Genomic DNA, 16,675 nt, shown 5'->3' with positions numbered 1-16,675 from the left:
CCACAATGGAGTCAATTAAGGCTGTGGCTTGATGAGCATCTGCTTTGGGTGCAGCATCACAGCAACAGTTGCCTGGTACGAGAGGCCAAAATCCTGCTTGTCCTCCCTCAGCATCACCTTGAGGCATCCTGGGGCTGAGCTGGGCTTGGGGTGCACAGCACCATCCGAAAAAGTGCAAATTCAGACAGCGATTCCCTGCATCAGTCGCCCCGGGCAGGCGGCATTTGAGCAGAAAGTGAAAAGGTTCCTGATGTTTGGTGGCATCTGCTGGGACATCTGCATGTTGAGCATTCGGCCCGGACACCACGTGCCCATGAGCTCTGCTGCCCTGAGCGTCCACCCGCATCGGTTCCACCCAAAGCTTCACGGCTCGCAGAGAAGCGTTGACTCACTGCACAGACAGGAAAGGTGTTTCCGCAAATCCCAACGTGATACAAAGACAGTGCCAGGGCAGAGAGAGACCTTTGGCTGAGGTTTAAAACTCATTTTCATACATACAGGAAGAGGCACAATAGTAGCTCTTTGTACTAAGGCATTTCAATTTTTTTCTCTCCAGTAAAATTACTGGCCTGTAAGGATTGGTATTTGTACAGTCATTCAGACTTGCCTTGAAGTAACAGCTACAACAGCGCTTGTATATGAAGACTTCCAATGCTTTCAGTATCCACAGGTAATACGTGACTTATGCATCCTATTTGTATCAAACTTAATTTTTTCAAGCATATATCACTCCCATGAAGACATTCACCATTAATCCTCTTAGAAGCGGCAGCGCTTCTCAACTCAGGACACTTACAAACTCGTGATTCCTGCTCAGGACCAGGCACAACATGACCTTAGAGCGGCTGAAAAACTGAATATCTGGAGGTACTCAAAGTGCATGATTCTCCTGGAGTCTTATTACAGTATGAAGGTCTTTGGCATCATTGTGACTTAACATGGGGATAACCAGGTTCTCACCCCATCCCAGAGCATGAGCTGTTGGGTCCAACGCAACATGTGGGTGCTGCAGCCAAAAACACGAGTGTCACCTGGGCAGGAGCGTCTTGGCTTCGTGATCCAAGGTTGGTTGGTTGAGGATTCAAGGCCAATTTCACAGGATGGAAAAGCAAAGCATTGGGATGAGCGTGATCGCATCCACCACATCTACGGGTGCCTCCCTGCTTCTCTAGACATTCATAACCAGCATTGCCAGGAGGAGGGGGAAGATTCCTACAAGAGACAAATAAGAAGCTTCAGTGTTTAAACATACTCAACTATTTTTTCCCTCCCTGGTCCCCTTTACCTTCCCCCTCCCCTTTTCAGAGCATGATCTTAAAGCAACAACGATATAAATCTGACAACAGACTGTAGTGGAAGGCTTTGAAGCTTATTTCAAGCAGAACACACAGTAGATAATAACATAAGAACACGCAAGAGTGCGGTACAGGGGTTCAGGAACATGTATTACTTACCAATAATGATCATGTTCGCTCCACCTGGAAAGGAAGCGAGGCAAAATGTGAAGCTCAGCATGGTAATTCATCAGACTACACAACACAAATCAGAACCAATGCACAATTCAAGCAACACGCAGAACGGGACCCCTGCACAGCCCGACAGCTGCATTTACCAGGAGACATTCCCATTAGCCTGCGAGTCCACAGCGCAACATAATCATGCTCTTTCAGCAATAGATTTTAACTGAAGCTGTTTCAAGAAGCATGGAAGGCTCACTCCTTAGCAGAACTATCAGAATTGAGAATTCACAGAGGAAGGAGAAAAAACTCAGGAGACAGTCACCTCTGCATTCAGGAGCAGGGTTGCTCCAGGCTCCCTGGTATTGATCTCTCGCAATGCACCGAAGAAAGGGTTCTCCGGCAAGGGTGAAACCATGATTGCATTTATACGCTATGGTGGAGCCTTGGACAAAGTCCGTGCCCTTTGTGCCATTGTGCATCCCATTGGCAATCGTGGGGGGCTCTTCACAGAGAACATCTTGGAGCCGTTCTAGGAGAGGAACATCAGCAAGAACATCTGAGAACTTCTCCTAACTGAAAAGGTGACAAAGTGTACAGGGAAAAGGAGGTGCAGCCGAATGTCACACATCTTGCAGCAATTGAAAACACTTTGAGCTCTCTTGCTTGGTACCAGACATTGGTTACTGCCTGTTAACCACAACTCCAGGATCTCAGGCCATGAAATAAGCTGCTGAAGTGACTAATCAGGCTAGAAGAAATGTTTCAGCCATTTCTAGCTTCACATAACACTGAACACTGACTTCATAACACTCAATACCAACATTATACCAGACTGAGTGGACAGAGTTCTAACATCCAGTTATCTTTGTACTTCCATGGTAACTGGAGAAAGAAAACTTTCCTTCTGTGTTTTTTTCTATTATTTCTGCTCTTCCCTTGCTCCTTCCCCTTTATCAGCATAATTTCTGAATTGTACAAGAATATTGCACATAAGGTCTCACAGCAGGAGTTAGTATTGAAATCTTGAATTTTACAGTTGATTTAATTAAGAAGCACAAGTAAGAGCAGCCCAAGCCCACCAGCAAGGCAGCTACACCGGCACAGTCCCAACTGTTATCCGAATGGCTCTGTGCAGGGTTTTCCCTCTTACTTTCACAGTATGGAGATGCTGGATCCCAATCAACTCCATTTCCCGATACCACGCATTTGGCAGATGGCACCTTTAATTCATACCTAAAGAAAAAGAAGTAGTTTAGTACTTTCCAGAAGACAACACAGAGAGGGATCCCCCATCTCCTACCACTGCACACAGGCAAGTTATTAAGCAGAAGTTGCCTCTGCTGTGAAATGGGATTTGGCCACATCAAAGCCACTAAATAAGGGCACTAATAAGAGCCAAACTGAAGCAGCTCACTGCATTACCAAGCACACACATTGCCACATGCTCATCCCACTGAAGACATAATATGTATGGTTTCACTGCAGACTTGCACTGAGAAACTGGGGAGGGAGGGGGGTGATGGATATTCCTGCCCATGACCCCTGTTTTCTGACCCCCGTGTCAGTCTCGTTTGCTTAAATGAGAATATCCACTCACCCAGGATGACAAGTGAACGTCACAACTGTCTCAAACGGGAAACTGTCTGCATTCACATCCCCGTTCTCTATGTTTGGATGGGCACATTGCTGTCCTAGAGGAAAACCAACAGCGCGGGAATTACTTCAAACCCAGAGATGGGCATGACCCACATCCCAGAATAAGTAACATCCCAAGCGTGAACAGATCGCTCATACGGTCAACGACAGGGGAGGAACAGAGATACTCACGTATACAGAAGTCTGGGTCTGCAGACCACGTTGTATCGCTCAGACAAGTGACAACGGAGGATTTTCCCTGTGCCGCGGTGTAACCCGGTTTACACCGATAGCTCAGCTCAGTCCCGGCAGGAGAACTGTCACCCACAGCGCTGCTTAACTCAGCGAAAGGGAATTGTGGAGCAGGACCACAGACTAACGATTGGAGACAACAGCAAGGTTAGTGCAGAAGATTACCCAAAGGATCTGCGTGACAATAGCAAAATGCACGTTTTGGAGCGCATAACATTTTAACCTGTTTGAGTCAGTGTCTGTAACACAGTTTGCATGCAATCTGTTTAGCAAACAGCAGCAGTTTGCTTAACCAGAGAAAAGATGGAGACTTGAAAGCATCTCTGCCTAATCGACCCAAGGCAGGATGCTCTGCAAGGGCACAACTACAAGTGCATGAGGTTCAGGAGCTAATGTGCCCAACAGCCCTTAATTCAGTGCCACTTCTCCAGGAAATAAATCTGGTTTTACTCACCTGGGTCACATGTTGGCAGTGGTGGCTTCCAGGTATTGTCAGCTTCACAAGTAACTACGCTACTGCCATTCAGGAAATGACCAGGGTTGCACTCAAAAGTCACTGTACTTTTATACTTGTGCTCCAGGCCAAAGCCAGACAACTTCTTCCCATTTTTCACGGCTGGATTTTCACACCTGACCACTGCAAGTGAAGATGAGACAATAAGAGTATTTACTACAAGAAGGAAAAGCCGTGCCGTGACACCAGAGGCATTAGGTGAGAAGGTTACTAAGGGACCTGCACCCCGTGAACAGAGACGTCATATTAAGAAATTGCACGCATGTGAGTTTGATTTTTCATTTGCGGGAAGCCCGAGGCGTAGGCGGGGAGAGGGAGGATTTCTGTGGGCTGAATAATCCATTAAACCGAGCCTTGCGTCTGACCACAACCTGGGAAATCACTGCACTGAGCTTTCTGTAAACCATTTTAGACTCAAATCAACTTTCTCATGTTTGGCAGCCCATCAGGAAAGCACAGAGCAGGAGGAGGATGAGAAGCAAAGTCAAAAGAATAAAGAGAGAAAGAAAACACTTACCTTTGCACTCAGGGGCTGGACCGCTCCATATTCCAATAAGGTTATTATCTGCTGTACAGTGAATCGTGTTATTTCCAATAAGATCAAAACCATTGTTACAGCTGTAAATTGCAGCCATGCCGTAGGTGAAGTCTCTGTTCCCACTGTTCAGCTGCCCGTTCTCAATCGCGGGAGGTGGTAAACAGGGAATAACTGCACGGGAAAGCAACAGCAAGAATATGCAAATATCAAATATGAAACCGAGGTCTAGCTACTAAAAAACACAAACAAAAAATCCCACACAGCACTAACAAACTTCTTAGAATTTATTTCCCCTTTGAAAATGGAGATTTTTGGACAAGTTAATTTAATTTGCATTAGGAGCCAAGAAGAGAGTATCCACCTGCCATTCCCCGAACTATCAGATAGACTGTAATCGTTTCAAACATTTCAGATCTGCTTACTGGCACAGTGTGGAATGTCATCCCAAAAAACTTCATTGTCTCTAAGTATACATTGCACAGATGGCTTCCCGATTAATCGGTACCTAAGAAAACAAAAGGTTGAATCCCTTTGAAAAAAGTACAAAGAGAACCTTGGGTAATCCAGGAAGTTTTAGTTTCTAATGGTACGCCCTAGCCCTCCTATAACATCACTCAATATCTAAAGAAATGCAATATATGATGCAGCTAGAGGAAATTTGATGTGTGCTGTGGGTGGATACAAACTCACAGGAGCGCGAGCAAGACGGCATCCCCACCCAAGTAGGTTCAGCCCTGCGCTGTGCAGTGGTAGCTCCAAATAGCAGCTTATTTCCTGGGCAGAGCTGGGTGCGACTGATGCACCGTAACCACATTTCCCCTCTCGCACCCCTCCCGGCACCCCCAGAACACCTCAGCCCTTCAGGTCACCCATGGCCCCGGCTCCATGGACTCAGCAGGAGCCTGCGCTGATGCTTACCCGACGTTGCAGGTGACGTTTATTGTCGCTCCAAGCGAGAGGTTGGTCGTGTATTCGAAGTTGCCATTCATGATGTTCGGTGGACCGCATGACTTCCCTGGAAGGGCAAATGATCAGCGTCAGCGTTATTTAATAGCATGATAGCTATTAGGGTGACAGTGCTGTTCAGGGTCATTATAGGCTACTTGACCATTTATCAGGCACTTCCCTCACGAGTAAGTACCAGCACTTTCAGAAAAGATAAAAAATCCACATTAACTTCTGAGAAACTGAAAAACACAAATAAAAAGCAAATGAAAGTGCAGATAAAGCTAAGGAGAAATAAAAAAGGACAAAGTTTATACACTCACTGAGATAGGAAACTGATAAAGAGTCCTTAGTCAGAGGCAGAGGTCTTAGTCAGTAGGGAAAGGCAACAATGAGAAGGAAAAGGGGACCGGGAGGGACCCCCTGACCACCTTAGGGCCAGTACATCTGCATTACAACAGACTCCCACAGCCTTTTCCACACCGTACCTTGTTTCTGTGTGAATATATTATAGCTTTTACACTATAGCACCAGATAGTAAAGTAATTAAGGGCAGAGATTAACTTTTCTAAGTGGAAAGGCTAACTCCAGGCAGGTACACAGGGTGGACGCTTGTTCTCAGCTCTCCTAAGGGCAGTGACCTGGGGAGCATCATCCTCTTCCTCCTCGGCTGTGCTGAGCCATGAGCAGCAAGGGTGCAGCAAGGGCTGTATCCCCCACCCCAATCCCAAGAGCCTGCAAAGGGGGAGAACCCACCGATGCAGAAGTCGGGGTTCGACGACCAGTGCGAGCTGGAGAGGCAGGTGACCACGGGGGACTTGACCATCGTGTACCCCGGGCGGCACCTGTATGTCAGGTTGGTCCCCACAGCATAGGACTCATTCAGGGGGGCGGTGGGCTCGGCAAAGATGAACCTCGGCGGCGGAGGGCAGACACCTGCAGGGAACAGAGAGGATGGCGAGGGGGATGATCACAGAATGTCAGGGATTGGAAGGGACCTCAAAAACTCATTCAGTCCAATCCCCCCGCCGGAGCAGGAACACCCAGATGAGGGTACACAGGAAGGTGTCCAGGCAGGTTTGAATGTCTGCAGAGAAGGAGACTCCACAACCTCCCTGGGCAGCCTGGTCCAGTGTTCTGTCACCCTTATGGAGAGGAAGTTTCTTCTCAAATTTAAGCAGAACCTCTTGTGTTCCAATTTGAACCCCTTGTCTTACCACTGGTTGTCACCGAGGACGGCCGGGGCTTCCCACGCAGCCCCATCCCCGCGCTCCACAGACCGTCCTCCCCTTTTTCCCACGCAGCCCCATCCCCGCGCCGCACAGCCTCCCCCTTTCCCCACGCAGCCCCTGTCCCCCCGTGTCCCCACTCACCCCAGGCGCCGGGCAGCGCCAGCAGCACCGCGCAGAGCCAGCGCAGCCCCATGGCCGCTCCGCGCTCCGCGGGGCTTTGCGCAGCGGTGCGCAGCGACAAGGAGCGCACCGGACCAGCCTTTTCCGGGGCGGGCGGGAGGAGGCCGGGCTGTTCTCGGGATGTCATCACCGCTACGGCAAGACGGAGGGTTTTTCCGGCTGTTGGAGGGGAAATGGGCGCTCCGGGCTGGCTGCCCTGCGCTTTTTCCTTTATCGGGTACGAAATGATGCGGCTTAATAACCGAGAAACAGTTTGACAGCGGCGGCTGGCGCTGGGCTCAGCGCTCTTTCCCGTTTGTCTCCGGTGGCCGCTCCCGCCCGGTTTAAACGCGAGGGCTGAGTAACCCAGCACGCAGCCTGCAGGATTTACCCTCAGCAAGGCTGTAAATGCGTGGGAGTGTCTGCTGGGCGAGGGATCATAAAATCATTTTAGTTGGAAGAGACCCTTAAGATCAACGAGGCCAACCACAACCTAAATGCAGCACTAACCCATGTCCCTAAGAACCTCATCTACATGTCTTTGAAACCCCTCCAGGGATGGTGACTCCACCACTGCCCTGGGCAGCCTGTTCCACCACTTCACAACCCTTTCAGTGAAGAAATTTTTCCTAATATCCAATCTACACCTTCCCTGGCGCAATCTGAGGCCATTTTCTCTCATCCTATCACTTGCTACTTGGGAGAAGAGTTTGGTCCAGCCCATCGCCCACCCCTAATCCTCAACTCAAGAGCAGCCTGAGGCCACCACAGGCTCCCCCTTGAAGAGCCCTTGTCCTGCTGCCACACCTGGGTTGCACCATCCCTACATCTCTTCATGGCACCTCTCCCTCTGTGTCAGCGAGGTGAGGTTCAGGGTGTACTGGGGGTGTCACTTGGCACCTCCAGAACAGCCCTGGCTGCCCCCAGCCCCATGTTCGAGGGCACGATCAAAAGGGGGCAGTGGGGGATGTCCCAGTCGACAACAAATACAACAGGGTCGGATAACTGCACGACACCTTCCTGTCCTACCGGTGTTGCCTGTCTCTTGCCAGAACACCAACAAATTTAACCTCTTGGCAAACACCAATAAACCAGAAAGGCAATTCTTACATCTTCTTATTATCACTTATTTTGCCTCCGCGTCAAAGCAATACAAAACGAGTGCAAGCCCACGCACACCAAGTGGGGAACAGTTGGTTTAATCCTCTGAACACCTTGCTGGAGCTGCAGCTTGGTTCTTTGGGCAGAGAATATGACCTGTGCAGGAATACTCGGGGTTGGACAAGGGAAGGTCGTATCAGGAAAGGAGCGCACACCTTCCCCAGTACCGCCCCAGCCCTGCCCAGGGTGGAAATGGGCTCTGCTCCAGCACAGCCTTCGTCATCCCAGTTCCCAGGAAAGGCCGGACCAGCCGCTCCGGACAACATTTCAACACAACGGCTGCAATTAGCAGCTGATTACACCCTGCAAAGAGTGAGACTGCAAAAGCACTTTATGACAAGGTTTGATTAGTAAATAAAATTTAAAAAAACCCACCACAAACCCTAGACAGGATACTAGTATTTCTTATTTTATATTCCATTTATTTACAAAACAGTTTTACTATAAATACTGCAAGTTTCGCACTCATATCTGCACATTAGTAAAGGAACCAGAGTAAACAAGTAGTTTAAAAAAATACAAGTAAATCTTGTAAGACTGTGCAAAGAGGGAATTCACTATGAAATTGTTTTCCCAGTGGAAAGAAACGTTTACTGATGTTTTAAAAGCTTCACTTTAAAAGCTGCAAAAATAAAACAGTAGGCACTGAACCAACATGGAGCTGAAGTTGAAGCGCGTTTGATTTTCCTGCTTCTTTACGAAGAAATTCTTGATTGCGGACTCAGACCCTTGACCCCAGGTTGCCTTATTGCACTTAAAACTTCGTCCCTGGCAACGTCAGGAGTTAGTGTAGCAACTCACCCTTCCCTCTGATCAGCTTGAGGATGCTACAGCCGTCAGCATTTATCCTGCAACAGGGAAATGAGCAGTTAATGAGGGTGAGTTTGGTGTTCTGCAACCCCTGGGCTTTGGCAGGAATGACCTTTGCAGCCGTGGTGGCCCCCGTGGGGCGTTTTGGGTGCTCAGGTCCCTACCGTGGGGTGCCAGGGCTGGCACAGGTGAGCGTGGGTGGGCACCGTGCAGACGGGGCAGACGTGGCAACCGGAGGTGTGCTGGGCGACCAGGTGAGCCAGGGTCCCCTCCCCGGCCAGGGGACACACGGGGCAGCGCGACATGTCACTGTGGACGTGGGAGAGGTGCAGCCGGTCGGCGCAGGGTGGGCAGATGGGACCCCCGGGGCTGTGGAGAGAAAACCAAGGGTGAGCCTCAACGAGTTGGTGTCAGGAGTTGCTCCTTGCCAAGCCACAGCACACAGGTTGTGGCACCCACAAAACCTCGTTTCTTTAACAATTTCAAATGTATTAACACTTTAAACTCAAACTAGCAGCAACTCGTGAGTGCGGAGCTGAAACAGCGCCTCCAGGATTAGGGTGAATAGCAAGGAACAGCTTGAAATAAATGATTGCTAAAAAGAAGTTTGTACTTACAAAAGCTAAAGTAGGCGGATGCACACATTAAACCATGTTTATTTTAACCAAATATTTATTTGAATTTGCCTCTGTCAATGGTGACGCTGTTGGCCTGAGAGAGCACAAGACGGGCAAGCATAAAAAAATAAACTGAGTACACAGCATCACTTTGGTCACCTCGTTGCTCATCGAGCTCATCTAGTCCAACCCCCTACAATGAGCAGGGATATCTTTAACTAGATTAAGTTGCTCAGAGCCCTGTTGCGTTATCCAAATAAACCTCACACCAGTTTCACCTCTCTTTGCTCGCAAGCACGCACCACGCTTTTATCCTCATACCGAGCTATAAGCAAGCGGAACCGATGTTCGCATACCCTCATCATTTTTTACATTTTATTTCAAGTTAAGCGGGTGCCCTGCACTCACCCCCGGTCCTGCTGTTCCCTGGTGGGTGCCACATGATGGGTCCCATGCTGGTCATCATGGGCGCGCAGCCAGTCCTCGCAGATGGGACAGATGTGGTGGCTGCTGTGGAGAAGAATGGGTGAGGATGCACATGGAGTCTCTATGGAAACTCAAAAATCCCCCTGAAATTGGGCACCTTCAGCTTCTCCGGGACTGAGGAACTGTCGTAGGCACGATGAAAACCTGGAGTTGGCTCTATAACCAACCTCCCTCACTTGGCTAAAATGTAGGAGGTGTTTCTGTGCCTCTTTATTATCTAGATCTCCAGTTCCCAACCATCGCAGCGTACGGTGCGACTGGCACAGAGCGACACAAGTGAGGAAATGGGAGAAATACATGTGCCTGCTGAATGCTTTTGAAAAGCACTGAAAGAGCAAAGCACGAAAATTGTCCAGAGTGCCTTTGTTTTAGGGGAAAAAAAACAGAGATTAGCATTTTAATAGTAATTAAACACTACAACAGTCAGCATAGTATCAAGACAGGAAAGAAGTGGGAATAAACAAGGAGGTGCAGAATACCCTTATTTTCTACTGAATACAGTTCTACTCTACTCTGACGTGATGTTTATTCAATCCCACCTTGGCACCTGTCTATTTTTAAGTGGAAGACAAACCTTTCACGGTCCGTGAGCTGCTCTGCATCACTCACAGCTTCTCCTGCACCCTCAGCCCTCAGTGCATCTGCAGCTTCGGCCGGAGAGCTGAATGTAGAGAAAGAAAAGCCAATCTGAATCCATCTGAACACGTGGCTTTCTGAGAATAACCACTGCCCTATGGAACTACTGCTTTTTTTTCCCTAAATACCCTTTTTTCCTCAAAAATAAGGCCTACCCTCTTATTGATCAACGTGGATGTCAGGCAAGCTCTGCCCCCCTATCTCGCTGCCTCACCCCTGTGGGCAGAGCGCTCAGAATGTCCTTGGCCCTCAGACCAGAGCAACTAAAAACATCAGCTCCGTGCTGGGGTGTTTATCTGCTTGTTCTCAAACTAAGTCCAAATGATGAGCATGCTAGCTGTGAAAAAGAAAGGTTTCTAACTATATGAAGGAAATGAACCCATTTCCAGGCAAACCAGCGCAGATACCTTGTCTCTGCTGGGCTGTGGGTCTCCTCGATGCTGGGGACGCAGTAGGTGCGCGGTGTCCCGGGCTGGGCGCGCAGCCAGCGCTCGCAGGCGGCACAGCCGTGGTGCCCGGGCACGGTGCGGGGGGCCAGGGCAGCGTGCAGCCGCTCTTCGCAGCTCGGGCACACGTGGCAACTCGTTGTGTGGCTGCGGGTGAGAGAGACGGGTTGGAAATCCCTCCCGCTGAACCCCAAAAGCAGCTGGTGAACACCAAACCCTCCCCCAAAACAGCCGTTGCCTCTTCGGTGAGTGGTGTTAGAATTTAGAGGCATAAGGAGGCACCAAAATGGTGTGGTCGGGTACGGCGAGGTTTGTAGCCAGAAATAGCACCGATGAGATCTGTGGGTACAGTCAACACGAGGTTTTGGGCAGACAAACAAGCAATCCTACCAAAAATAGGAATGCCACGGCACGGGCTGCTTCCCATCATCCGTTATCTTCGGGTGCATTGGTAGATCCCTTCCATTCACTTCGTGCTCTGGTAAACATGCATTATTCGAGCTGAAGAGACAGGAAGGAGAAAGTTCATAGAACAAAAAGCAACTTAGCAATGTGGAATGATAGCATTAAATGTGCAAATATATACTGAAGGTTATTACTATTTATATTACTCAGAGCTTAAAAGGAAATATCCAGTTATCATTAGGGAAAGTTATGACTGATGAGGGGCAGCTCAGGCTCACTTACCATTTTTTATTGTCTTTCCATCTGTTGATGAGAAGAACTGCAATCACACCAACAATCACAGCTGCAAATACAACAAGCAAAGAAGCAAAAATGATTTAAAAATAAACAACAAAATCAGTATGTAATTTAAGTGAAATACTGCAGTTTAGTAAAACGCTGGCAGCAAACCCCCTCCTGGTCCCTGAACACAGCACAGAAAGTACCACCAGGTATGGTGGATGCTCATCTTCTTAAGGGTGGGATCCTCATTTGGTTAATGCTGTTATAGACCCCACCTGTTTATTTTGTATTTTAAACAGACCAGCGTTAGTACTTGATCTCTCATCTTTTAATGCCTGCCAAGGCCTTTTAAAGCAATTTTGTCAATTAAAGAGTGACAGGGTGTACAATTTTTGGCTGGCTTCTTACACTGGCTTCTTTGGCTCCTTTCATTTCATCCCAAACTGATGGAATGTTCTATACTGAGACCTGGACAATCCACCCAGTTGCTTGCAACAACAGAAACCCCCTGAATCCTGGCTGGAGATGCTCAGTATGAGGGGCAGTCAAATGAATTAACCAAAACACAGACTCCAGGTATTTAATGGCAAATAACAGCTTCACATTAGGGAAGTATATTTGAAATTTTAAGCGACTCACCAATGCACATAAGGATGACACCCACTAGAGAAGAAAACAATGAAATTGATGTTAGGAAAAATAAAGCTAACAAAGCTGATAAGTCAACAGGGAAGTTAATCTATACCCACAGAACAACATTATTTAAACCCAGATAATCATAACACTGCTGAGAAGACAAAGTGCTGTAGAACAATCTGTCATTAACTATTACACACATCATCCTGCTCTTTTGGAGCAGAGAGAAAAGGGGATTAGACCAGAGAATAAGCCTGTGTGAACCCCTTAGAAACTGGAAGATGGACCCAACAAAAGAAATGAAGGAGGGACAAGGAGGGCAGAAAACCAACAGTTTTGTGGAGTTACAGGTGACTGATGTGGCGGCAGTTACAGCAATTAAAGTGGCCTCTTTTGAACTCTTACCTAGCCAGTGCAAATTATTTGCTGTCCTCTCTTCCAAGGGTTCAGTTTGGTTTGTTGCTGCTGTAGCGATAACTATAGAGAGAAAAAAAAATAAGGAAAACGAGTCAGCATTTTATTTTAGATAATTCTCCGTTTATATATAATATATAAAATACTTCAGCGAGGAGTAAATAGCGTGGCCAGGTGAACTCTGACCTGTGCATCTGTGGCTATGACAGTGAGATCTGTGGAAGAGTCACACAGGGACCTCTTGGTGACACTACAAACCTGCTGTCCCCCAGTTGTGCTGCCCAGGGGTTGTTGGACAGAAGATATAGAAGATATAACTCCATTCTCAGGTTTAGTCCACCAGCTTTGCAGTTGCTGACACGCTTCACACATTGTTTGTTAAAGTCGTGGAGACATGTAAATCTGTGTGGGACTGTGCGCGTTTATTCTTCAGCACAGCTCAGCACCTCGCAAAGCACTTGCTGACCATCGCTGCTGGACGCAGGTGCTGCTCCCCTGGAAACAAACCCTATGGGAACGCCTGCCCAGGCTGGGGTCCTTCGCTTTCCAAGAGAAGCAATTAGGACTAATTAACCACACAGTACGAAAAACTACGTGAGAACAGGATGATTATCCAGCAACGCTCACCCCTGCATTCAGGAGGAGACCTGCTCCAGACACCGTCAACGCCGTTCTCTGTTGTACAAAGAAGAGTTTCGTTTCCTACAAGCTGGAGCCAGGGGTCACACGTGTACATCACGACCGAGTTGTAGGCGAACTCCTCTGTATCATTCCCGTTGTGCTGCCCGTTAGGAATAGTGGGAGGTGGAGGACAAGAAATAGCTGGGGGAATAAAATAAAGAGTTGAGGAGGTGAGCCCTGGGATGCTCTGATTCACAGTGTGAAGAGAGGAAAACCCCAGGGCCACTTGCATACAGGCTCGCGTTGCACCAGGAGCTGGAGCTGAAATGGGAGCACTGGCCACTAACTCCATTTAGTAAAATGAACACAACAATTTAGTATTTCCCAGCTGGAATATTTAGTATTTCCAGTCAAGCACTGGACAGCTTCACTTACCCTGACAAGCTGGAACTTGACTCCAGGCAACTTCACCTCGTCTTAGGGTACATGAGATGAGAGGCGAGGCCCCCTTTAATGTGTACCTACAGGGATAAAAGGCACATCAGCAAACCTGTTTGTTGTCACCAGCCAAGGATGTGACACCCCAGAGAGGTGCTGAGGACTCAAGCGGCAAAGCCCCTTGTCCCAGCTCACCCACCAGTGACTCCAGCCAGGTGACTGGTGACTTCACACTCACCCACGGTTACAAACTACAGTTGCTCTTGCACCAAGCAGGTGATCATTTGTAACAACTTCACCGTGTTCTGGATTTGGTGGAATACCACAAGATTTCCCTAAAAAGAGAATAAGGTTATCCTTAAGGATACCTGAAGGACAATGGGAAAAAACCACTTTTCATGACAATATAGCAATGTCAAACCAGGCAACATCACTTCAAAATGCACTCAAAACGCAGCACTGAGGATGCAGCAGCTGAAGGATGTTGGAGAAAATGAAATGATAGGGAGACACTCACTCTGACACAGCTCAGGAACTTCTGACCATGTTAAATCTTCAAGACAAGTGCTGGTGGGGAGCTGGTCCGTGGAACTCTCATAGCCTGGGCGACAAATGTACTTCACCGTGACTGCAACAGGGTAAAAATTCTGTGTTTCGTGTTCCTGTGATACTTTAGCAAAATGCACACGTGGCGGGCTGGGACAGCTACCTGGTGACAACAAAGGCAAAAATAACAGTTACAAAGCAAAAAACCCCAATATTTTGCATTCAACTATGAATAAACGTAAGTCCAAGCCTCCCTAAGAATATGGATACCACTAATATTTTTAAGAGTGTGATTGTTAATTTGTGCAGTTCAAAAATATCCTTAGGTGACCATTTCGTGGCAAAAGATTTTAAACGTTAAAAACTGCGCTCTCTCAGTCATTCCCAAGCACAGCGCTTACCTCCCCTGCCAATTCCTGCACAAGCAGCAGCTCCGACAGAGTAGGCAGAATTAGGAAAAAAGAGGCAGGAAGAGATTCTATGATGAACAACTTCATGGTGCGTCACTTTGGATGAGGAAACCCTCAAAACAGCGATTGCTAAAGCGGTAAATGTTTTCACAAGCAGCACACAGCTCCAAGCAACTAATTTTAGAGAAAGTGAAATACTTACGGTCACAGAACTCCGGGAGGTGGGACCACTGGGAGTTCTCAAGGCACTGGATGGTATCTGACATCAAGGGGCGCTTAACAAAACCCGTCAGGCATCTGTACCTGACTTTGGAACCCACTGTGAAGCTTTCCCGATGTTTAGTGTCCTCCAGGGGCTCTGCATGGCTTATATTTGGCAATGGCCCACAGTCACCTGTGGGAAAATAAACTGGATTTAGCGGGGCTTCTGCTAAAGCTCCATGAATAGAAATACACATGGACATGAGAGTCTGCAGAAGAGCACAGCGCACGCACAGAGCAGGGAATGGGTGGAGTACACGCAGCCCACCCACTCATGGAACCAACCCACGCGTGAAGCAACCCCCTCTCACACCCCCCAGAGTGCACCCCAGGGTGACAGGGCTCACCGTACACCCCCCCAGCCCTCCACCCCCGGGCTCACCCTACGGTTCCCCGTCCTTCCCCGTGGGCTCACCCCATGCCGCGGGCAGCAGCGGCAGCAGCAGCAGCAGCAGGGCGGGCAGGAACGAGCGGCGGCACCCGGAGCCCATCGCTGCCTCGGGTCGGCCGGAGCGGCAGCAGCACCGGGACCCGGAGCGGAACCGGAGCAGAACCAGGAGCGGGACCCGGAGCGGCAGCGGCACCGGGAGCCGGAGAGGAACCGGAGAGGAACCGGAGAGGAACCCAGAGCGGGACCGGCAGCCGAGCAGCGCCCGCCCAAGCCGGGTGTCAAGCCGGGGGCTGCCGGACAGCGCGGCCACTCCCGGAGCTCCGGGGAGGGGTCGGGGATTTGCTCCAGAACACGCGTGGGAGCTGTTGCCAGGCGCGGGCAGCGGGAGGAGGCGGCTGCCAGCAGCACCCTCCGCTATGGGACACGCAGCCAAAAGCGGTGCCGCTCCCATGGCCCAACTCCTGCCTGCTGCCCGTCCCCTCCCTGCCATCTCACCCCCGGGAAATTTTCTAATGAAAGTCTTATCTGCTCCAAGAGACGTTCTTGGCATCCAGAGGAATGCGGTGGGGCTCTCCAAGCACCGCTGCCTCAGCCTCTCCTTCAAATCATTTATCTGCACCTCCTGCTAAAGACAACCCTCTCACCAAGTCCCAAAGGAAAAGAAACAAAAATCAACACAAAGGGCAGCACATGGCAGCTCCAGCTGTGAATCTGCAGGACTTCCCAAAGCTGGGAGGCGCAGAGAAGGTCCCGTTCACCCCTTGGCACTGGCTCTGCTGCCTGCAGGGATGAGAACTGTGTCTTCATCGGTGCCTCCTGCTCTCTCTGACAGCATCTGGCCCAGAGAATCCAGCACAGCTCAGGGGCACAAGACCCCTCAAACCACCTTCAAACATCGCTTGCCCATCCCTAGGAACAGTTGCCTCTGAAAAGGAGTTTTTCTGCAAGAAGAGAGAGCTTTCCTCCAGCTCAAGAGGTGCATGGGAGACCAGCGGGCTACAAATCAGCCCTGCTTTGAAGCTGCTAATTGAGCTGCTTCTGCTGACACCTACACACAGAATAACACAGTAAGGACACCAGCATTTCCACTGTAATTCTCCCAGTTAGACACAAAGGGCAGCCAGCAGCAGCCTGCCCGCACCTTCCCACCTCCCTCTGTCTGCCTTTGTTATCTAGGAAACAGCAATATTTCCACCCAGAAACTCAAAGTTACAGATAGTTTTTTGTACTTTATTTCCCTTCCCAATACAGTTTAAGCTCCAAGCATATGTAACAAAAGCACTTGCAATGAGGCCGAGGGGTGTTCTCTTAAGGGAGGGGTCAAGCAGCCTGGATAATGCATTCCTTTAAAATACTTATGAACATATAGACAAGTTACAC

The 16,675-nt window shown here is 49.0% G+C and overlaps 2 protein-coding genes and 2 long non-coding RNA genes across 4 annotated transcripts; all 4 read right to left on the bottom strand.

Moving 5' to 3' along the window:
• Nucleotides 1–1,153: 1,153 nt before the first annotated feature.
• LOC308049023 (complement decay-accelerating factor-like) lies at nt 1,154–2,649 on the bottom strand. Its single transcript, XM_080358414.1, has 4 exons — nt 2,611–2,649; nt 1,783–1,989; nt 1,455–1,478; nt 1,154–1,212 (listed from the first exon to the last, which is right to left on the bottom strand). Exons 2-4 carry the CDS (start codon nt 1,937–1,939, stop codon nt 1,169–1,171), a joined length of 225 nt encoding a protein of 74 aa, XP_080214540.1. The 5' UTR covers nt 1,940–1,989; nt 2,611–2,649; the 3' UTR covers nt 1,154–1,168.
• Nucleotides 2,650–3,137: 488 nt separating this feature from the next.
• Nucleotides 3,138–3,910, bottom strand: LOC308049024. Its single transcript, XR_013923223.1, has 3 exons — nt 3,802–3,910; nt 3,288–3,470; nt 3,138–3,151 (listed from the first exon to the last, which is right to left on the bottom strand). It is a non-coding gene; the product is annotated as an uncharacterized lncRNA (long non-coding RNA).
• A 609-nt stretch (nt 3,911–4,519) lies between these two features.
• LOC308049044 lies at nt 4,520–5,334 on the bottom strand. The gene is made up of 3 exons (XR_013923226.1): nt 5,318–5,334; nt 4,822–4,904; nt 4,520–4,570 (listed from the first exon to the last, which is right to left on the bottom strand). It is a non-coding gene; the product is annotated as an uncharacterized lncRNA (long non-coding RNA).
• A 3,094-nt stretch (nt 5,335–8,428) lies between these two features.
• LOC308048954 (uncharacterized protein) lies at nt 8,429–15,403 on the bottom strand. Its single transcript, XM_080358284.1, has 15 exons — nt 15,320–15,403; nt 14,846–15,037; nt 14,205–14,396; nt 13,926–14,022; nt 13,685–13,770; nt 13,256–13,450; nt 12,620–12,691; nt 12,218–12,241; nt 11,579–11,639; nt 11,282–11,392; nt 10,853–11,038; nt 10,384–10,470; nt 9,732–9,833; nt 8,871–9,075; nt 8,429–8,744 (listed from the first exon to the last, which is right to left on the bottom strand). The coding sequence occupies exons 1-15, from the start codon at nt 15,393–15,395 to the stop codon at nt 8,733–8,735; spliced, it is 1,698 nt and encodes a 565-aa protein (XP_080214410.1). The 5' UTR covers nt 15,396–15,403; the 3' UTR covers nt 8,429–8,732.
• Nucleotides 15,404–16,675: the final 1,272 nt, after the last annotated feature.

This window comes from Nesoenas mayeri (genome assembly GCF_963082525.1).
Source record: "Nesoenas mayeri genome assembly, chromosome: 23".
In the NCBI taxonomy this organism is placed as follows: Eukaryota; Metazoa; Chordata; class Aves; order Columbiformes; family Columbidae; genus Nesoenas; species Nesoenas mayeri.
Note: the sequence above shows the minus strand (reverse complement) of the source record. Positions and strands in the feature narration are given on the sequence as shown.